The sequence below is a fragment of the Leptonychotes weddellii genome, chromosome 4 (genome assembly GCF_054177405.1).
Source record: "Leptonychotes weddellii isolate Sample4059 chromosome 4, ASM5417740v2, whole genome shotgun sequence".
Lineage (NCBI taxonomy): Eukaryota > Metazoa > Chordata > Mammalia > Carnivora > Phocidae > Leptonychotes > Leptonychotes weddellii.
The window spans coordinates 18,717,147-18,738,467 of NC_138372.1; the positions used below are offsets into that span (position 1 = coordinate 18,717,147).

The 21,321-nt window shown below is 50.4% G+C and overlaps 2 protein-coding genes and 1 long non-coding RNA gene across 4 annotated transcripts in view; all 3 read right to left on the minus strand.

The window, feature by feature from the left end:
• Positions 1-1,919: 1,919 nt before the first annotated feature.
• Positions 1,920-21,321, minus strand: part of LOC145721212 (uncharacterized) — a 229,064-nt gene continuing 209,662 nt past the window's right edge. The window contains exon 2 of the long non-coding RNA XR_014144753.1: positions 1,920-2,123. This is a non-coding gene — a long non-coding RNA (uncharacterized LOC145721212). The remainder of the gene's footprint in view (positions 2,124-21,321) is intronic.
• On the minus strand, positions 4,432-12,517 carry GPN2 (GPN-loop GTPase 2). 2 transcript variants are annotated; one of them, XM_006739552.3, is made up of 5 exons: positions 11,924-12,508; positions 10,976-11,132; positions 8,705-8,865; positions 7,547-7,677; positions 4,432-4,734 (listed from the first exon to the last, which is right to left on the minus strand). In XM_006739552.3, exons 1-5 carry the CDS (start codon positions 12,332-12,334, stop codon positions 4,662-4,664), a joined length of 933 nt encoding a protein of 310 aa, XP_006739615.1. In that variant the 5' UTR covers positions 12,335-12,508; the 3' UTR covers positions 4,432-4,661. The 2 variants fall into 2 exon arrangements, with proteins under 2 accessions (XP_006739615.1, XP_081673948.1); XM_081817822.1 differs by lacking the exon at positions 10,976-11,132 and having other exon boundaries at positions 11,836-12,517.
• Positions 12,711-20,041, minus strand: GPATCH3 (G-patch domain containing 3). Its single transcript, XM_006739551.3, has 7 exons — positions 19,575-20,041; positions 17,416-17,837; positions 15,729-15,903; positions 15,324-15,383; positions 14,457-14,578; positions 14,217-14,344; positions 12,711-13,454 (listed from the first exon to the last, which is right to left on the minus strand). Exons 1-7 carry the CDS (start codon positions 20,008-20,010, stop codon positions 13,238-13,240), a joined length of 1,560 nt encoding a protein of 519 aa, XP_006739614.1. The 5' UTR covers positions 20,011-20,041; the 3' UTR covers positions 12,711-13,237.

The window sequence follows — 21,321 nt, forward strand, 5'->3', positions numbered from 1 at the left end:
GAGGTGGGAATCCAGTGTGAAGGGGAGCACGAGGGAACATTTCTTTTTTTTTTTTTTTTAAAGATTTATTTATTTGACAGAGAGAGACACAGTGAGAGAGGGAACACAAGCAGGGGAGTGGGAGAGGGAGAAGCAGGCCTCCTGCTGAGCAGGGAGCCCGACGCAGGGCTCGATTCCAGGACCCTGGGATCACGACCTGAGCTGAAGGCAGACGCTTAACGACTGAGCCACCCAGGCGCCCCACGAGGGAACATTTCTTGATGCTGTATTTGCACAGCAAGCAGATATTCCCCCCACACATACAAATACACACACACCCTTCCAATATCCAAATGTCCAGTACGTTTTTGGGAAAACCTGATTTCAGATTCTTGAAGCAAGACAGCTGCAGATTTATTTAAGATGGCTTTAAAGGGGCTATTCATTTCCCTCAACTGCTTCAAGGTTTTGGATGGGGAAAAAAAAATCAAAACTTCGCTATGTATTCTGGTCCAGAGGATTTTACCAATACTCATATTTTCTCACCTCATTTGGGCTCCAAATCCCCAGCCCATCCCCTCATAGCGCCTCAGTCTCAGGCCACCTGGACATCTGGGGCTGCCTGAAGTTGGATCCTTAGCTGGAAATGAAGGACACAATGGGCTGGAAATGAGGCGTATGGCTTTCCCTTACCCTCAGCAGGCCTGATGCCATCGAAGTATGTGCTAATCCAGACTCTTCCTTCTAAGGGCTGAGGGCTCAACAGCCAGGGATGAGAGAGAAGAAAAGTGAAGGGAAAGGAGTAGGGGCTACTCAGCTTGCTAGAGAATTTCCCTCCAGGATTCTGGGGTAGTTGGGCCTCCCTATTGCTTTCAAAACTTTTAATTATTTATTTTTAAAGATTTTATTTATTTGAGAGAGAGAGCACAGGGGAAGCGGGAGAAGCAGACTCCCTGCTGAGCAGGGGGCCCAACACGGGACTGACCTTCATGACCTGAGCCGAAGGCAGTCGCTTAACCAGCTGAGCCACCCAGGTGCCCGCTTTCAAAAATTTTAAAAACAGGGTGGATCTTAGTAGTGCTGGGATGGGTCTGCCATCACTCCCCTCCCCTTCTCAGGAGCCCTGGGAAAGGAGAGAGAATCTCGGAGATAGACCTTCCCACAGACTCTTAATGGGATCAGGCTTCCTTTCTGGAGGTGGGTGAGCATTTTGCTAATTCAGAAACAGCTGAGAGCAGACTGGCTGTGCTTCAGCTCTGTGGGTTTTAGGGCATCACTCTCACTCCTAAGTCTCTTTGTCTGGGCTGGAAGCCTGTCCAATTAGCTGTGGCCTCTGCTAAGTTCCAAACAGTATCTTCCAATTTGGGGGGAGGTCCCCACTTCAGAGCCAGGAAATGCACATATCCTAATATCAGTGGTTAGCAGAGGTGACCAAGAAGGTCCCATCTAAGGCACTCAGATGGTTTCCTCCTTCCAGAAGTTGGTCATAAGTGCCAAGTGAGGTCTGGAAGTGAGAAGAGCGCTTTCAGTCCCTGGGAGATGCAAAGTGCTACTTTTCTGGAAGGCATTTTGGCAATATGAATCCAGAACCTGGGAAACATCAGCTGTTTCATTTCTAGGACTTAATCGTAAGTTAAAAATCAGAGACTCAAAGATTTGAGTACAAAGATGTAATCACAGCACTATTAACAAGAGCTAAAATTGGTAATGACTTAGGCCAACCATGGGAGTCTGGACAGGTGATCAATGTCATAGCCTTACCATGGAATATTATCATGTAGACCTTAATAGGGTCTTTATGCTTTTAATTGCATGAAATAGGGTTAACTAAAAAATGCAGGTTACAAAGCAAGTAGTACATATTCCACTCTCACACAAATGCTGCAGCTATCCCTCTGCATGTACAGAAAAATAAGACTGAAAGAAAAACACAAAATATATTAAACATTTGAATATAAAATTTTATTTTTTTCATGAAATGTGTCAGTCTTTCCAGATAGCATATTCATATTTCTTTTTTTAAAAAAATATTTGAGATAGAGATAGTGAGAGAGAGCACTAGGGGGAAGGAGGGGGAGAAGCAGACGCCCCACTGAGCAGGGAGCCTGACGTGGGGCTCGATTCCAGGACTCTGGGATCATGACCTGAGCCAAAGGCAAACGCTTAACCGACTGAGCCACCCAGGTGCCCCGAAATAAATTTTTTAAAGATTTGTCAGAGAGAGAGTGAGCACAAGCAGGGGGAGCGGCAGGGGAGGGAGAAGCAGGCTCCCCGCTGAGCAAGGAGCCCGATGCGGGGGCTCTATCCCAGGACCCTGGGATCATGACCTGAGCCGAAGACAAATGCTTAACGGACTGGACTGAGCCACCCAGGCGCCCCTACAAATATTTTTGATTATTCATATGTTATGGGATTATGGGTGACTTCTTTTCATTTTCCAAGTTTTTTTTCTATCAGGAAAGAAAAAAAAATCTCAAGAATGGTTGCCCCACGCCAGCCAAATCGGAGGATGGTCTTTCTCATACCCCACATGTTTCATGCTGAACAGACAGACCCAGGTGTCTCTTTTCTGCATTGTGCTGTCCCCACACCATGGCAGGGGATCGGAATCATTTTGCCATCATCAAAGGTGAACAGAACTCCATTTACCGGAAGAGAAAACAGCCTTGCTGTCACACCAAGGCCTGAAAATTAAGTATTGGACGACTTCCATCTCTCCCCACTCCATGCCTGCAGAGAATGCATGCTGAGAGAGCTTGGATACGAGGCCATAAAGTTCAAATGACACCTCCCTTCCAGCCAACTTGCTTTGGCGAGAGCCAGGGTGATGGGGTGAGCATCAGAAACCCTGACCACAGCCATTGGTACTATGTTCAAAAACAGCATCCACCCTCACATCCTACCTGATGAGGGATTTGTCCAGCAACCTGGGCGTCAGGATTCTTGGGCTCCAGGCCCCACCATTGACTCAGCCGTCCCCAGGCTGTGTCTCCTGGCCTCAGTTTCCCTGGCTTGCTCTGTTGATACTCCCCACCTACTGTAGGGTGTTAACAGGGGTGTGGTGCTTTCAACTTCTCAGATGAAAGCAGCTGGGGAAGCAGCACCTAGTTATTATCCCCGATATGGCCAGGCGTGGGAGTGGAGGTCGGCTGCTTTCATACTTACCCAGCTGGAAGAGCCTCCTCATCGCCCCTCACTCTTCTTCCTTCTGCTCTGACTCCCCAAGTTGGGAAGCAAAGCTCAGTCGCCCCCATCTCAATGACACCTCAGAACAGATTTTCCTAAGTTGAATTCTCCAATTGCCCAAACCACCAGTGACCTAGCGTCCCCCTGATTTATGATTCAGTAATATTCTACAGGTGTTTAAATTCTTCCTCCTGATGGGCTACAGATCCTGTGGGAGAAGGGCTGTGACTTTTCACCATCAAGAATTCACAACTGGGGTGCTTGGGTGGCTCGGTCGTTGGGCGGCTGCCTTCGGCTCAGGTCATGATCCCAGGGTCCTGGGATCGAGCCCCACATCGGGCTCCCTGCTCAGCGGGAAGCCTGCTTCTCCCTCTCTCACTCCCCCTGCTTGTGTTCCTGCTCTCGCTGTCTCTGTCAAATAAATAAATAAAATCTTTAAAAAAAAAAAGAATTCACAATTAAGAAGTCAGCAAAGTGAACAATGAGACAGCCAGGCTGACCAAAGTTCAAACTCCTCATCTGTTGCCTCACTGTAAAATGAGCCTTCATAATATTCTGTCTTGTCTCAATCTCCAGGAGTTGCTGTGAGAGCCACATGAGAAGCATGTGTGTGGAAGTACTTTGTAAAATGCTAAGCCCTTCTCATGTGTTAACAGGACCAACTGTCTGCAAATAAGACTTCTGGCACAACTGCCATCTGTCCCCTGCTGCCTCCAGGCTGTGGCTGCAAAAAAAAAAAAAAAAAAAAAAAGCCTGGGATGCCACCTATTGGTGGAAAATATGAATTGCATTCAACCAGTTGCAAGAAGAGCAAAAAGCAAAACCGCTATTCCAACTTCAAGCCATCTTCATTTTTGCCACACTCATGATGTCATGTTATATACTTAATATTTTTCTTTAAATAACTCACTTTTTATAAACAATTTCAAAGTAAACTTTTGACCACTTATATAAATGGAAAACTAGTTAACACTTGCCAAAAAGGAATACAACTGTAAAATAAATACCATGAAAATAAAACGTTCAGACCTGCTAGGAAGCGTTGCCTGGGAAAGCTCAAGCTTGAGTCTCACTGCTAAAACTGACAATCAACCAAATCGCACAACCAGAGCCTGAGTGTAAGTCCTCTAGCACAATCCTGTGCTTTGGGGGAAACACTGCCCCAGATAAAGAAACCAGACTCTTCTGAGGAAAGGCAACATTCCCTTGTTCTGCCTCAACTCTCTGGGCCTGGATGGTTAGAGAAAGTTTAGAAATCACGAAAAGTAGAAAATAAACTCTTGTATTTGTAGCATATTCCATCATAGCCCAAGTGGGGCCAGCCCCGAATCCCTGGCAACCGCACCAAGAGCTCATGACCACAGAGGGGGTGGCGGGTGCTCTGCTCTGGTTGGGAAGACTGCTCTTGGATCTGCAGTCCACTGCGCTGTCCACTGTCACTGGGAGCCGCCACGTTCTCCAGGGCTGGGTTATGCCTCTTGTTCTCCAGCCTGCTGCTACAGCTGCATGGCTTCTTGCTCCACTGACTGGTCTGAGGGTTCCAGGTACTTCTCCTGGATGCCCAGGGTCCTGAGGGAGGCTGCGTCAAGGCTGGGAGCATAGGCAAGGATGGGCACTGGTCAGGGCAGGATGTGACCCCTACCGATGCTGGCTTTACAACCACGTCTGGCTCCCACCCCTCTCCCTTTCTCACCATTATAGTTCCAGGCAACGGGAACCAACTGGGTCTGAGAAGCCCCTCCAAACATCCAGACCCAAATGCTCCCGTACTTGCCTCTTCCCACATTGCTGAGGCTCAAAGGACCAGAGAAGCACCGACCCTCCGGCTGTGCCAGGGCACATGCTCTCCAGCCAGACCACTGGGGGTTTAAGTCCTGATTTTGCCACTTCCTTTCTTTTCGTCTGTAAAATGGAGTTGTTGTGAGGATCAAATGAGACAATGAATACAAAATACCTAGTATGGCGCCTGGCACACAGCACGTGCGTACTAAGGGTTTCTGAACGCTTCTGCCGTGGGAAGAAGGGAGGGAACTCAGGGAAGCACAAAGATAACAAACTTCCGCTTGGGCTATTGGGTACCTTCTACCTCTCTCTGGAACAGCAGGGAAGTGGAGTGGGAAGGATACAAATCAGATTCACAAAGGAAAACACTGTGATACTGCTGAGGACGCCCTGGGAGTCTGGCTGGCCTGAGGAGGAGATGGCCGTTGACCGTGGCAGGATGGCCACCATGGCTTTTCTACTAGATGACTCCACTATCAGAAACTGAGGTTCTACAGCCAGGGAGACTGAGGTTTGAACTGTTCTTCTAACACATCCAGGGAGAAGGCTTTGCACCTGTCACTCTCAGAGCCCCAACTGCCTCGTCTGCAAGAAGGGACTGAATGAGGTTTAAACGAGATCCTGCAAGCAGGGTACGTAGTCCACCGAATGATGTTCAGGTTACAGACTTTCTTTCCCATCTCTTATGGATCCAGCCACCAAAATCCATCTCACCTCTACTCACACTGACTTGGAACCTGTGCCACTTCCACTTCACTTTTCCTCAGGAGGTAATGCCTTGTTCCTGTGGAAGTCGGCCCTGAGGGTCACTCAGGATGAGCAGAATCCATTCTGCTTGACATGCAATAATCTCAAACTTGCCTTGCCTCCAACCTGACGTCCACACTCCTGAGCAGGGCACATGAAACCCTGCATCTATCTGCCCATCCGTCTGGCCCTATCCCTGCTCCCAGGCAAAGCCCTGTCCTGCCCACGAGTCACGCTATTCTACTTGCAACCCCCCAGACGTACCTCAGCCTTGAACCACCATGCCTCTGTATATACTGTTCTCCCTGCCTTGAATTCCCTTTCCCCTTCCATCAGCCTGGCTGACCCTCACTTTAAGATAATGCAACTCAAGTGCCACCACCTCCATGAAGCTTTCTTTATATACCCACCATTGGCAGAGCTGACTTCCCCCTTCTCTATACCAATCCTTAATCATCTTATACATAGAGTGAAGTTGAACCTTAAGAGGATTAGGAGAGGGGGTAGAATCTAAAATCAGCACAAATGTGTAGGTTAAAAAATATCTGTGAAAATTCCTTAAATCATCTATTAAAAAGAGTATACACAGTTTAATAGAATCCCGCATGATAACGCGTATGAACGCCTAAGGTAACGCACCGCGTGCAAAAACTCACAGCACTGTTGGAACTGCCCCTTCGCTTTCTTGCTGAGCACATGCAGTTGAACTTGCTGACAGTAACTGCGAGTGTGAGGGAGCACTGAGCACTCTACTGCCGCCATTTATAACATGTCTCTTTCCCTGGGAGCCTGGGAGCTTGGGTTCCCACCTGTGGAAGGGCCTGACACAGATCCGTAAGTACTGGCTGGAATTCTCTTCCTCCACGCCAAGGACTCTGGAGGCCCCCTGGTCTCCAGCATGCTGTGTAGATGTCAAGTATCTGGAACTATCCTAGTGGGCCTGCATTTCCTTGTCCTGCCTCACAGGGGCCTCTGTGACCTGATAGGCACCTACACATGACCTTAGGTCCACCCCAACGGTCACTAATCCAGCTCCAGTTCTGAAGGTCCAGCTGCCTCCCAGACAGCTCTGGCTGTCCCCAGGGTCCCCTCCAACACAGTGCATCTGCCAGGGCCCATCCCTTCCACCCATGTGACAAACCTGCCCTCTCCTCTTCTTTTCTTGCCTCAGTGACCAACACAACCACCCATTCCACTCTATTAGCCAGAACTGGGAGTCGAACTTCTGCTCTACCTCCATTTATCCCATAACCATCCGGTCGATGGTCCATCTCCTTGTATCCAATTCACACCCTTCTTTCCATTCTTGCTACTCATGTTTCATCTCTTCTCATCTACAGACTGTAAACACTCTCCTGCCCCCACTCACATCCCTTAAATGCAATTTCTTCACTCGGAGGGGCTTTTAAAAAATGTATGCCTGATCACGTCACACCCTGCACAACCATACGATGCTGGTTCCCACTGCCCACCCACAAGCTGAGGGCCACACTCCTTAGCAGGGCACCCAAGCCCCCCGCTGCCTGCCTTCTACTGCCCCTGCCCACCTACATCCCCTTTCCCAGTCAGGACGCCAAGCACACTGAAGCCCTCACATCTCTCCCAAATGACCACTGCCCTTTCAATACTCAGCATCTGTATTTGCTGCTCCTTCTAACGAGTATATCCTCCCTTGTCCTCAGATACAAGCAATATTGAAGGCTTCTAAGGGACCAGCCTTTGCACCTGAGACAGTCACCAGGGAGCCCAACTGGTCATCACGGAATTAGTCATCTACAAGGGAAGATGTGGCCATTCCTGAGCCCCACGTCTCCCACTTGGCTGTGGCCAAGAGACTAGAGAGCAAGGATACGAGGAGAAATGGAAGTCGGCTCCCATGGCAGCAGACATCATGGCCTCCAGGCTTCGCTGTTCTTGGACCCCGAAGCAGTAGCCATTGGCTTTATCCACAGCCTGCAGGACCCGCTGGATACTCTCCTTGTCCTGGCCAGGGAGGAGAGAGACAGCTTTGTGAGTGAAACAGAGGCGTGTGGAACTGAGGCTGTACCAAACCGCAAGCAGTCTCCAAACATCCCCCTCAACCTTGCCTCACGAAGCCTCTGGACGTGCAGCTTCTGCGCCTGGAGTAGCTCTACATGACCCCAGAGGCATGGCTACATCCTAGCCTTCCTGTCCACCAACCCACCCAAATCGGAACAGATAAGCTCCTCTGTGCACACTCATGGTCCCCTGGGGCTATCCTATTACAGCTCTGATCCTACCAGCTTACTACTGACAAGTTATTAACTCATCTGCCTCCCCTATTTGATTTTATACCCCGTGAGGTCAAGGACTTATTTGTCAAGGTAATCCTCAGGGCCTGGCACAGTCCTTAACTGAGAGTAGGCACACCCAGTAAATATGTATATAATCTATTTGCTCATTCTCAGAATAGTGATAAGAATAGTCTATACGTCACGTGATGGCAAGGAGAGCTCAGAATAATGCATGTACAAGTCCTCAGCACAATGCCTAGCACAGGAAGTGCTCAGTAAGTGGTAGCTGTTATGATTAATATTGTAGGGTTCAATTTTCTCATTTTAGAGGAGAAAAATGTGGCATTAAACAGGGAAGAGACAAGTTTGCTCAAGTCCACACAGGGGCTGGGTACTACTTTGTAAAGTCAACAGGCAATTGCCCATCCTGAAAGAAGCTGAGAGACCTGTCTTTGGCCTTGGTCACATCCCTTGTTGACGACTTTCTGAAATCACCCATTTTCACACTGATGAGGGAACACTTGTTGAGACAACCCAGCAATACAGAATAGACAGGGCCAAAGTTTGGCCCACCCTCTTTATTGGAATCCTGCCCATGAGAGCCACTGGTCCTAAAACCAAGGGGACTGAATGATAGTTAGACCCAGAACAAAGACCCCTGTTTGACCCCTCAAAGCCTCTTGTACCCTTGGCTCGGTGAGATCCCAGGCACTGTCAGAGCCTAGGCGAGGGCTAGGCCTCTTAGTGCCCAGTACCTGAATGTTGAGAGGGATGAAGGAGACCAGACTATAGTCTTCAATGAGCTGCACCAGTTTCTCATTGAGCTGACGGTAGTGGCGGAAGAAAGGGTCAGAAGCCAGGTGGTCGAGCAGGTAGGAGAGATCTAGGACCTCTGTGTAGTAGTCCAGGTTGAAAGCTAAGGAGAGAAATTGGTGTTTAGGAGCAGCTGATATGAGGCTAAAAGATCCAAGGACAGGGACCATATTTCCTTTCTTTCTTCCTTTTATTTTAATTCACTCACTCATTCATTCATTCAACAAATATTTGTTGAGGCAGTGAAATGAACTTACTCCGAAGAAAATACTTGGTTTTACCCATTGGCTCTGCCATTTACTAGCTAGACGGGACTGCTGTGAGGATTAAATGCTCTAAGTCCCAGTGTCTGGTACACACAAGCACTCGCTCCATGGTAAGAAATAATAAGATCGAACATGTCCCGAGAACAGTGCTGGGTCCCTGCCACATAGAGTTCAGGGTCAGGCAGTTGCACCCCCAGGACCTGGCACGTGCACTGTAAGGACTCTAGCAGGGCACTTCCGGTGTAAATCACTTTCCCTTTCTGGGCCAGCTCCTTCTGAATGTAAAATGAGGACACCAGACTAGATGACTCCAAGTTCTAGGAATGCAAACTTCCTCTAAGAGAAGGAAAGTGGGCCTCCCGGCACTGTCCATTTCTGCTGGAAAACTCGAGCACTCCAGTTACTCAACTGGTCCGTCCCAGAGCGAGCCAAAGCAATCAATCATCAGGCTGTTGGATTGACTGACTCACTCCCTACACCCAACGTGGGGCTCAAACTCACAACCCCAAAATCAAGAGTCACATGCTCCTCCAACTGAGCCAGCCGGGCGCCCCTCTGTCTCCTGTCTTCTAATCAGAAACTGTCACCCCTCTGCCTGCAAGGAATTATGCCCCAGGCATTCCTACACACTTCTTGGATTGCCTGACAGGCTATTCATTGGGCTATTCATATAATGTCTCTGGGCCTCAATGGCCTCATCTGGTTGCCACATCAGTCTCTTGAAAGGATGACTGGCAAGAGTCAGAGATAGAAAGGTCAAGGACCATCATGTAGCCACCTGGGCTGGAAGCCACGAAGGTGGGTGGGGAGAGGGGCTTGGGAAGACTATGGGCATAGATAAAACGGGGCTTCTGGGCTTACCAAGAGATGGACCAGGACTCTGGGCTGAGGCAGCCCCTCCAAGATGTTGACATCCCTCCATGTCCTGACTGACAGCCAGCAGGCCTCCTTGGACAACGCCCTGACACATCGTGATCCTAACATTTCTTCCTGTTCACTGCTGGTCATTTCAGCTTTTCTTCTCCAGGTTCCTTTGTGGCTGGAGATGCTATTTAGGGAACTGATGCTCCCAGCTCAGCGCACTAATTTTGCAGGAAAGAAGTGCGGGCCATGAGGCCCCTAGGCAACTCCCCTGCCTCCTGCTTCTGCCTCAGTCTTTCGCACCCCGACAAAGGCACCTCCATCTGTCCACTAGCTCAGACAGAAACCTGAGAGTCATCCTTAATTCCTTGATCTCCATGCCCAATCCACTAGCAAACCCTATTTCTTGAGTGAGTTTTGGATCGATCTACTTCTCTCCATTCCCACTACCACGGTTTGGACTGCTGCAAGAACCTCCTCAAGGATCTCTGTTTGCATTCTTACCCGTTTCAATTCATTCTCCACAAAACAGCTACAATGACGTTCTTAATACATGCTATTTCCTTGCTTAATATTCATCAATGGCTTTCCCTGGTGCTTCAACATTATAGGTTCTGGCCCCTGCCCACCTCTCTGACCTCATTTCCTACCACCCTTCCTCTGACTACTACCTCAGCTACCCTAGGCTTCCCCCCCACCCCCACTTTTTCCTTTAACCCAAAAAACTCTTTCCCTAAGGGCCTTTCCTCCTACTGGTCCCTCCACCTAGAAGAGTCCTGCCTTGGCTGACTCCTTCTCACCATTCGGGTCTCAGCTCAGGTAGCACTGCTCACTTAGTAGCAGTGCTACTCACTCCCAACCACTCATTTTGTTTTAATTCCTTTGCAGTACATAGCACCAACTATATAGCTCTCTTGTCCCCAAAACCCAGAACAGTATCTGGCCCAGAGTGGCACAAAATAAACAGGCAGGAATCAGGACCTGCCTGTGGCTATGATCACCAAGCCATGCATGGTCCCTGGAGGCAGCTCCCTTCAGCTGAGATCTGCTCCCTTCTCCTTGCCTGTCCAGAATAGGAGCTCTCACCCAGCTTCCCATAGTGCTCAATGAGGTCCATCTTGGAGAGGAGGTTGACATGGGGCAGCTCCACATGCAGCATGGTGGCCAGAGAGGTACACAGTACGGAAATGAACTTGGCCGGGTCTGTGCAGTAATGAGAGTCCACCAGGTGGACAGCAGTCAGCTGGAAAGGGAGGAAGAGACAGGGTGAGTGGCCTGGGGAGGCAGGAAACATCACGGCCTATGTCTTTCCCCAAAGGCTGGGGACTCTTGAGGACAGACTGCAAGCCTTCCCCGTTAGTGTCCTCCTGCTTCTGCTTTGTTCTAATAGCGACACTCATTTCCTTCTGCCAGGAGATACGGAGCATTTTTCCTTACAAGATGCCTTGCACTGTGCCTCCCAGTGGGCAACTGGCTCAATTCTGATTGCATCTAACTCTATTTCATTTACTTTTGCTCAGCAAGTCACAACAACAATCACCATACCAGGGGCGCCTGGGTGGCTCAGTCGTTAAGCGTCCTGCCTTCGGCTCAGGTTATAATCCCAGGATCCTGGGATCAAGCCCCATATCGGGCTCCCTGCTTGGCGGGAAGCCTGCTTCTCCCTCTCCCACTCCCCCTGCTTGTGTTCCCCCTCTGGCTGTGTCTCTCTCTGTCAAATAAATAAATAAAATCTTAAAAAAAAAAAAAATCACCATACCACTTTCTACATAACCCCTTCCATACTTCCAATAATCCCAAAGTGGGTACTAGCACATCCATTCTGCAGATGAGAGAACTGAGGTTCAGAGAGAGAAACTAACTTACCCAGGCCCACACAGCGAGTCAGTGGCAGAGCATGAATTCGAACTCACACCAGTTTTACTCCAAAGCAACTCGGCCCCTACCTCGCTGTGTGACATGGGGGCGTGGCATCTGTCCTCCCTGTCCCAGTTCCTCCATCTGCAAAAGGAGCCTGCTCGAACCAAGACGCACCCTGAGGTCCCACTGCGCCATCTGGGAGAAGATGCTGCGCAGGGCGCCGTGGTGCGTGCAGAGCTCCACCTGGCCCGGGCAGTCGAAGAGGAAGTAGTGGCCGCGGAGGGGCTCTAGCTTGGCCCGCAGCCAGTCCAGGTTGGCCTCCAGGTACTCCATGCAGTACAGCAGGCCGCCGTTAGGCCCCAGCCGCAGCGCGTCCATCACGTCGCCCAGCCCCACCAGCTCTCCCACGTCCACGGCGCACTCGTACGGCAGCCCCTCGTTGGCCGGGTCCAGGTTCACCACCGCCACACGCCGGCCCAGCGCGCGCAGGAACTCACTCATGCCCAGGCAGTACGTGGTCTTCCCCGAGCCGGGCGGGCCGATCACCGCCTGCCCAAAGGCCGTGGTCGTGGCGGCCCCCGCCATGGGCGGCACGCGGGCCCGTGCGGGGCAGATAAGCTCGGCAGAGACACGAGCCGAGGGCGACGGGATCTCGGGGGCTGGCGGCGATGCCCGGGCGTCCCCGGAGGAAGCGCAAGTACCTGGACGGTGCAAGGGGACCAAACGGCCCGTTACTAACCGGACCAGCACCCGACTTCCGGGCGACGTCGGAAATGGCGGGGGCCCTGGGAGGAAGTCCCGCCCTCCCGACGGAGGCGCAGCTTGGCGTCGAGGGGCGTGGCGAGCGGCGCGTTTCTACCCGAGCAGGGTACTGGAGTCTGCGTGCGTCACTGGGGTGGGCGACTTTAACCCAGATTTTCCCGACCGTCCCTCGGCCCAAATTAGAAGATAAAAAGGGAACTCCGGTAGTAAACTTATTTATTCTCCCGTTAGGTCGCAGACTCGGGCCACTTCCCGCGCGGCCTTGCCGCTCCTGGTCCCAGCCAGTCAGGGGAGGAGGCGACGGAGAGCCCGCCCCAAGACCGTCTCTTACTAGCACCACGAATCCTCCCCTCTTCCAGGTCCATTACCCCCTCTTTCTGACCTTTATAGCGACCCCCCCCGCCAACGAAGTTTGTGCTGAGAACTCCAGTCAATACAACTGTTCAAGGTACTGGGCGAGGCAGCATGGGCAAGCCCAAACATGGACAGGGGATGGGAAACCAATGAGAGGTCATTAAGCCCTAATATTAAAAGAGGAGGCTAGGGGGCTTTGGGGAAAATGCCCTTGAGGTAGAGAGCCAGAAGGCAAGTTCAGAATAAAGCACCCTGAACAAGCTGCACAGATTGCTGCTCCCAAAGTTCTTTAGGCTGTGGTGGGAGATAAGGCCAAGGCAGAGGGCTGCCACTGTGCAGTTATGAGTGATACTGAGGAAGGCCCCGAAACTGTCACTCAGGCTCTGAGGGGCTGTCCAAGGCACAGCTGGAACTCCTCACAAAGGACACGTCTGGCCGAAACTTCATGCTGGTGGGTGGCTGGCGTCGGAGCAGCGACTCCCCTTGATCTTGAGGTAGGGGCTCATCATAGATGGTGGAGATGAGCCCCAAGCCAGTTCCACGGAGCCTCTTCAGTTGCCCAAATGGCTGTAGCTTCTCTCCGTGGTACCTGCATTAAAAAGAGCTCACAGTGAGGGGTGCCTGGGTGGCTCAGTCGGTTAAGCATCTGCCTTTGGCTCGGGTCATGATCCTGGGGTCCTGGGATCGAGCCCTGCGTCCGGCTCCCTGCTCAGTGGGGAGCCTGCTTCTCCCTCTCCCTCTGCCTGCCACTCTGCCTACTTGTGCTCTCTCTCTCTCTGTCAAATAAATAAATAAAATCTTTAAAAAAAAAAAAAAAGAAACTCTTCTCTTTAAAAAAAAAAAAAAGAGCTCACAGTGAGAAGACTGCTCTCAATCAAACTCTTAATAGGTTGGGAAAGGACAGAGACGCAGCTCTTACATGTCTGGTTTGTCCCAAAGACAGAGCCTTTAGATCTGGATCTTTGCTTTTCAGCCTCCTTATCTATTCACTGACAGTGCCAGCAACCTGGGGTCTCGCACACTGCTTTCATTTCAAATAGTACACAGAGTTTAGAACAACTGTCAGCAAACTGTGACTTACAAGCACTCCCTAACAGCAATCATCAAGTCCAAACTCCTCAGACTAGTTTGGACTAGTATGACTCCCCCAAAGACTAGTGATCCTGTTAAGCCTTAGCACTTGGTCCAAAAAAAAAATAGTGCCAGACCTACCTTTTCATTCTAATTCTGCTTTGAAGTTCATCCCTTAGGAGTCTCCAGCACCCAACCCAAAATCAGAGGGAAGGGGGAAACCAGGGTACAGATGAAAGGCTAGCTGGGCCCCCCAGGGAAGTCCCTTGGTCGTACTCACCCCAATCCACGCTTGCATCTAGGGTGCTGGCCATCGCCATCCAGGGCTTCAGGCACCCCTGAACACCGGCTGCCCAGACCCTGGCCCTCAGCCCAGCCCTGCCGCTCCATCACCCTCCGTCCAATGCCCTATGCAGGGAAGAGAGAAGACTCAAGAGTATGGGGTTCCTTGTGTGTGGGGGGGAGGAATGGGGATAGAGAAGAAAAAGAGAGGGGTCAATGGGCTAGGCACAGTGCTTACCTTGGTGTGGCGCTCAAAGGTGCCCACTTGGCATTTGATCACAGAGCTGTCCTCCTGGCCATCACGGAGTCTCCGTTCCAGACGCATTTGGACAGAGTCTCGGGCATCCTTGTCTCCACCATCTGAGGGAGCAGAGCTCAGTTTGGAGAAGGGTCTCTCTCAGCAGAAAGGGGAAAAAATCAGATTTCTAGGACCTCCTCACAAGATTTACATATTCATCTTTAGGGTGTTTTATTACTTTTTATTTTATTTATTTAACAGAGAGAGAGAGCATGAGCAGGGGGGAGGGGTAGAGGGAAAGGGACAAGAAGACTCCTCGCTGAACAGGGAGCCCAACTCCGGGCTCAATCCCAGGACCCAGGGATCATGACCTGAGCTTAAGGCAGACACTCAAATGACTGAGCCACCCAGGCGCCCCTGGTGTTTTAGTACTTTATTATTACTAGACTAGGGACCCTGGCTTTCCCAGATAAGGAAACTGGTACAGAAAAGTCATCGAGCCAAAAGATGAGAAGTGGAATTAGAACCCAGGTCTTCCCCTCCCACCCTCCCCTCACCCAGGTCATTTTTGACTCCAGAATCTAAACTCTTAAAACCAGAGCCTGAGCTCCTGGCCCTCCCATTCTACCAGGACCTGCCCACCAGAACCAGAGCCCCCTGAGGGCTGACTCCACGAAAAAAAGGAAAAAGGCTCCGCCCACAACCAGCACTTGATGCACACAAGTGGAGATGTTTGAAGAGGGGAACCCTCTCAGTGGACGACCCCAAGGGAACTGGTCCCATCTCTGCTAAGCAGGCCTGGTAAAATGTCACTGCAAGGCCAGAGGACCAGCTCCCCCTCCCCATACTGCAGCCCTGGCCCAGTACCTGTGTCGTAATACACACTCATGTCCACGTCCCAGTCATCGGCTGTCTGTTCATCAAAGTCTGCAGATAAGTCAAACAGAGTAAGCAAAGGACTCACAGTTCTGTTGAGAGTTCAATCTAAACTAAGAGCTATGTTCTAGAACTTGGGGCTTTTCATTGTATTTTTAAATCTCTCCTGCGGGGGGGGGGGGTCATTCAGAACTTACAGGGGCGGGGGTCATTTTTTCTCCACTCCACTGATCCCCCACCCCTAAAAAGGATGACTGGTCTCTCACACAAGCAAGGTAAGCCTCTTTGCTAGCCCTTTATTTGGCCTCACTGCCAAAGAACCCACCACGTGGAATGGAGAACCCTGACCCAGTGCACCAGGGATCACTCCTGCCCTGGCCTGGGTGCCAGCATTACCTCCTTCTTCCTCCTGCCAGAACTGGGCGTCCGTGTAGAACACCAGGCCGGAGCCGCCCTTCTCCCACTTGAGCTCGATCTCTTCCTCAAAGAGCCGCTCGGTGGTGCGCTCCTGCCTGGTCACATCCTCATGCAGTGCTTCATGACGCTCCCACTCTTCACCCCGGTCGTCATCCTTGGAGACGGTGAGGAGAGGTGACCTGTCTGTTTAGCCTCCTGACCTCATGCCCGCAAGGAGGGCAGCTCAGGGCCCAGCAAGCCCGTGAGCCAGGCCTTCAGCTCCATTCTTCCAAATTTCTCTTAGAAGCAGCACATATTTGGCCCCTGAAGCCTTGCCCAACACATCTCTCCACCCCTCGTGTCTCAACATACCTGGCGCCTTCCCCGAAGCCTGACTCCCTCTTAACCTCTGTGCTTCTGGCCATGTTGTTCCCCCTGCTGAAAATATCTGCTCTCCTCTCCTACCACCTTCTCTGCTTCACCTGGTAAATCCTCATCCCTCAAGTTCTACAATCCTACATGAAGCCCCCACACGGAGGCCCACAGCGCTCTTGCTGGTCTCCGAACTCCTCACTTTGGAGGTAATCGGTACACACCGTTTAGGCCTCCACACATTATGTCGTAAAGAAAGAGGGGATAACAACTAAGACAACCTATTGTCTACTGTGCGTCAGGCCTTTCTCATGAACTTAGCTCCTCTGATCACCCCAACAACACTGCGAGGTGAGTACCATCATTCCCGTTCTACAAACGAGGAGACCTGGGTTCAGAGGAGTAAAGTGACTTGCCCAAAATAATACACCAAGAGAGTGGCAGAGCCAGCGTTCAAACCCAGGTCGCCATACCATACAGCCTTTCCAGACGCTGATTCTCTCTCTTCAGGGAGATTTCAGGCTCTGTCAAGGCAGGAAGTGCATCTTGGAATGTCTCTGGAATCCTGCACTGACCTGTGTGTACAGCTACCTGTCTAGACTTGCAGAATGATAGGATGGCTCCTGGCTTGAAATCTTGGGGGTCCCTGTCTTAGTTAAAGTCCCAAGAGGCCTCAGGAGTCCCCGCTGAGCAGGTGCGGGGGAACAGTCCAGACGGTACTATACTAAGGATGTGGTACAGACGTTAGCAACTCTGGGCTGGCAGCTTTGAAGACACAGGTGAATTATTTTTTACCCAGAGTACGCACACACAGAAAAGTTTCTCCAAAAATCACACCTTTCCTGATTTTATGGATGAACAACCAAATCTGGAGAAAGAGGAAGAAGAAATGTCTATTTCATTGATAAAATTAGAGTGGGAGCTAGCGTCCAAGCCACAGACTCAAGGTCAGAAAATAGAGGTGACTTCTCAGTCACATAATGAAAGCACACAGAGGTTAGACAAGCAGCAAAGGGGGCCAAGTTCACGTCCCATCTATGAAAAGGACGCTCCTCACATTCCTTCTAAGAGAGTGCAAAGAAGACCCCTTTGAGAATCTTCTGATAAAAACTCTGGCCCCTCTCCTCAAAGAAGTGCATATTTGCACATGCAAATGCAGTTTTATATTCAACGTCAGGGAGTTCTAACTCTCTGGAACCCTCCTGAGAAGCCCGCACGTTTAGAACTATTGTGATACACAACCGAAGAGTGACAGTATTAATGCTTTAGCCTCTCTTAAGCTGCCAGCAAAGACAGGGTAGCTCACTGTACTCACATCATCTGAGTGTGACTCTTCCTCCTTCTCTTCCCCTTCCTCCTCTGGCTCTCCATGGGAGCTGGCTGCTATGTCTGCGAGGCAGGTGCCTTGGGGTATTTCTTCGCCTTCAGCCGTGTACACAAGGTCTTCCTGCTCCACAGTCTCTGAGTTCTCATACTTGAACGGTACATTGCCATAGCGCCGGGAAGAACCTGTCTTGGGGAACTGGAGCTGCAGCTGGGTGATGATCCGAGGAGGTAGGCGGCAGGCCCGGATCAACTCCAAAAAGACCCGCAGAGGAGTCCCCACATTCCCGTTGGGCATCAGCACTGGTGGGTTCAGCTCTGGCAGTTGCCTCAGATCGGCCAGAGTGAAGGCTTCACTCTTAGCTTTCCGACTTTGCAGCTCCTTCCGAGTTTTGAAAGGAAAGGAGCCCAAACCTTGGAAAGCAGAAGAAAGAATGGCTCTTGAAACCTAGAAGCCTCCAGCAACACTTGAGCCAGAAATCGGTTCAACTCTTTCGGCCTAATGCTGTTCCTCCCTTTCAAACTTCTCCATAGTAACTTCCTCCATTCCCTGACCAGAACCACCTAATACTTTCATGCCATTTCTCATCACCTCGGCTGAGCACACGAGTTTCTTTCAGATCTGGTTCCTGTTGACTTTTTGATTCTCAACTGCCACCGACCCCCACTCCCTGCACATCCTCATACCATGTGCTTCATCCACACCAAACAATTTAACATGCCCTGAAAGTTCCATGGGCTTTCACCATCTGTGTCTGCAAATGCCATTTACTTTGAACACCGTTCCTTCCTACAAACTCCGGTTTCTCTTTCAGATCCAGATGAAAAGCCACATTTCCTGATCCCTCTAGGAGATCAGTTTCTCCCTCCCCTGTCATCTCACAGCACCTGGTAATAAAGAGCACAGGCTCTGGGGCAATGTGCCTGGGTTTGTACTGTGACTCTGCCACTTCTTAGCTCTGTAACCTTGAGCAGCTAACATAACTTCTGTATCCCTCAGTATCCTCACTTATAAAATGGGTAACAATAGCTCCTACCTTATAGGATTGTTGCAAGGAGTCAACAGGAAAATGAAAGGCTTAGAACAGTGCCTAGTAAGTACACAGGAAGTGCTCAGTAAATGTTAACAATTATAATGGCATCTCTGTGACAATTACCTTTTTACAAATCTGTCTTCCTCTCTGAATCCTGAGCACAGACTGTGTCTAACTGTTCTCTGCACAGCTGCTAGAGTCACACTAAGTGTAGCATATAAGCTTGATTTGTTGAATGAATGAATGAGAGGACTCTGCAGTGTTTCCTGTTCCCCATTCAAAGTGATTTCCCATGCAAATGGGAGCTATCCAGAGAAAAGAGATTGTCTTTTCATTTGCGTCTTGCCAAGACAGGGCTGGATAGGAAGCAAAGAAGAATGCAATAAACACTGACAATAAGGGGCGCCTGGGTGGCTCAGTCATTAAGCGTCTGCCTTTGGCTCAGGTCATGATCCCAGGGTCCTAGGATCAAGCCCCGCGTCGGGCTCCCTGCTCGGCGGGAAGCCCGCTTCTCCCTTTCCCAGTCCCCCTGCTTGTGTTCCCTCTCTTGCTATGTCTGTCAAATAAATAAATAAAATCTTAAAAAAAAAAAAGACAATAAGTGACGCCTGGGTGTCTAAGTCGGTTAAGCGTCTGCCTTCCGCTAGGGTTGTGACCTCCGGGTCCTGGGATGGAGTCCCTCATCAGGCTCCTTGCTCGGCAGGGAGCCTGCTTCTCCCTCTGCTTGCCACTCCCCTTGCTTATGTGCGCGCGCGCTCTCTCTCTCACAAATAAATAAATAAATAAAATCGTAAAAAAAAAAGACAATAAGAGGATTAGAAACCTCATTTCCTTTTCTTCCTTCCGTGTCAATGGAATATCAACCCCTCAGATTGAGAAAAGGGTCTCAGAAGGAATCTAATAAATTGGAAAATGAAGGATCATCCCATTAGGCCTCTTCCCGTTATTTCCACTCTAAGTTAGACTAACATGCAGTTGAGCCTGAAACTGATCAGAACTGACCTAAACTCTTAAAGAGTCTGATAATCAGAGACCTGACTTATCCCCGTCATCCCTCAGGAAAGGGGTCTCCGTTCCAGGGCCGGTAGGCTCAGTCCATTATCTTTCCCACCCGTACCTGATGCCTCAGTAGGTAGCCGCAGTCTGCGGATGAAACAACGACCGGGCAACCAAGTCCCCTGAGAATCCAGCCACCTGCGGCCCGAGTACATGCGAAGAAGCTGCTGAGCTTGAGCTGCCCCCCGTACCGAAATGACGCAGCAGCAGGTGCGGGTCTGGACGGGAGCGGAGTCCGGAGCGGAGAGAGCGTGGGCATCGGTGGCCGAAGTGTGGGCGAGGTCCTGGCCCACAGGAGTTAGGGTAGAGTCAGGAGCAGCCTGGGAAGGAGCCCGCTCAGGCCGATGCCGGTAGTGGAAACACAGGAAGCCACAGCCGCGCTGTTCTCGGAACTGGCTAAAGTAGCTCCGGAGCTGGGCCGACCGCAAATCCGCGGGGATACCGCTCACTATTAAATAGACCGTCGCCTCCTCCTCCGCCTCGCTGGGCAGCGCCATCTTGGACTGTCACGTGATTCGCTGGAACCAACTCTCGCGAGAATATCACAAGCCGTGCGGAGGCCTCTGCTATGCAATATAGAGTAATCCGCGATTAGTGCGCCGGCTTGTGGTGCTGGCGCTGGCAAGGTATGGGGTAAGTCGTTCGGGTCGCTCCCCGGCGGAGAGACGCCGACGATGATGAGAACGCTCACCTGAGAAATGGGTTTACAGATCTCTTTCTTTTTTTTTTTCTTAAAGATTTTATTTATTTATTTGACAGAGCGAGACACAGCGAGAAAGGGAATACAAGCAGGGCGAGTGGGAGAGGGAGAAACAGGCTTCCCGCGGAGCAGGGAGCCCGATGCGGGGCTCGATCCCAGGACTCCGGGATCATGACCTGATCCGAAGGCAGACGCTTAACGACTGAGCCACCCAGGCGCCCCTACAGATCTCTTTCATAAGGCTTTAGTGATGATAAAATTAGAAGCCTGCGGGAGGGGCAGTTTTTAAGATTTTTGGTTTTTGGGGATTTCCCACACCTAATCTCAGCTTTCTCCTTCAGAGCCTTTTCAGTTCATCCACTTATGCTTCCAAAGCATATTCATGCCCTTCCACAAATCTCTAAGGAAAAGATAATCCAATTGAAAAGTGGACTGAAGACACTTCACAGAAAAGAAACATCGAATTAACAATGAAAGAGCCTCAATCTCATTGATAATCAAGGAAATGCAGTGAGACCCACTTAACATCCATCAGACTGACAAAAATTTTTAAATCCTCAAGTGTCGGTGACAGTGTAAACAACTGGATCTCCCATACACCATTGTGGAGTGTAAACTAGTACAACCACTCTGGAAAGTAATTTGACATTACCCAGTAGAAGTGAAGCTACTCCTATCCTTTGACCCAGCAATTCCACTACTATGTATATACTTAAAAGAAATTCTTGCATATGTCTCTGTATTGACAATGTTAAACTTCACCCAGCCCTGTGATCCTGGAAAAGAGCGAAGGTTAAGAAACCCCATTCCCACCCTTTTGTGTTCTGGAACACAGCTTACTGCAAAGAAACACGCTTCCTTTTATGACATAGATAAAACTCCTGGGTGCCCCCTTGTTTACCTATGTCAAGGCTAGCAACAGGCTCCAAATTCCAATTCTTTGCCTTGTAAACGCTTAGATGAACGGCTTGTCCCCACTGATCAATCAGAACAAAATGCTTGTTAACCAAACTTCGGTTAAGCTGCTCTCCTTCCCCCAGGTCCCTGAACTTTGCCTCCCTCTCCCACCCCCCCAAGTTTGCGCCAGCCCACAACTCCTCCTGAGAAT

Coding starts and splice junctions, on each gene's coding strand:
- GPN2 (XM_006739552.3), bottom strand. CDS start 12,334: ATGGCGGGGGCCGCCACGACCACGGCCTTTGGGCAGGCGGTGATCGGC. Junction 11,133..11,923: donor TGGCGCAGTGGGACCTCAGG/GTGCGTCTTGGT, acceptor CTCCCTTTCCAG/CTGACTGCTGTCCACCTGGT. Junction 7,678..8,704: donor TCATCCCTCTCAACATTCAG/GTACTGGGCACT, acceptor CTCCCTGGCCAG/GACAAGGAGAGTATCCAGCG.
- GPATCH3 (XM_006739551.3), bottom strand. CDS start 20,010: ATGGCGCTGCCCAGCGAGGCGGAGGAGGAGGCGACGGTCTATTTAATA. Junction 17,838..19,574: donor GCTACCTACTGAGGCATCAG/GTACGGGTGGGA, acceptor CTGCTTTCCAAG/GTTTGGGCTCCTTTCCTTTC. Junction 15,384..15,728: donor CTGGCAGGAGGAAGAAGGAG/GTAATGCTGGCA, acceptor ACTTATCTGCAG/ACTTTGATGAACAGACAGCC.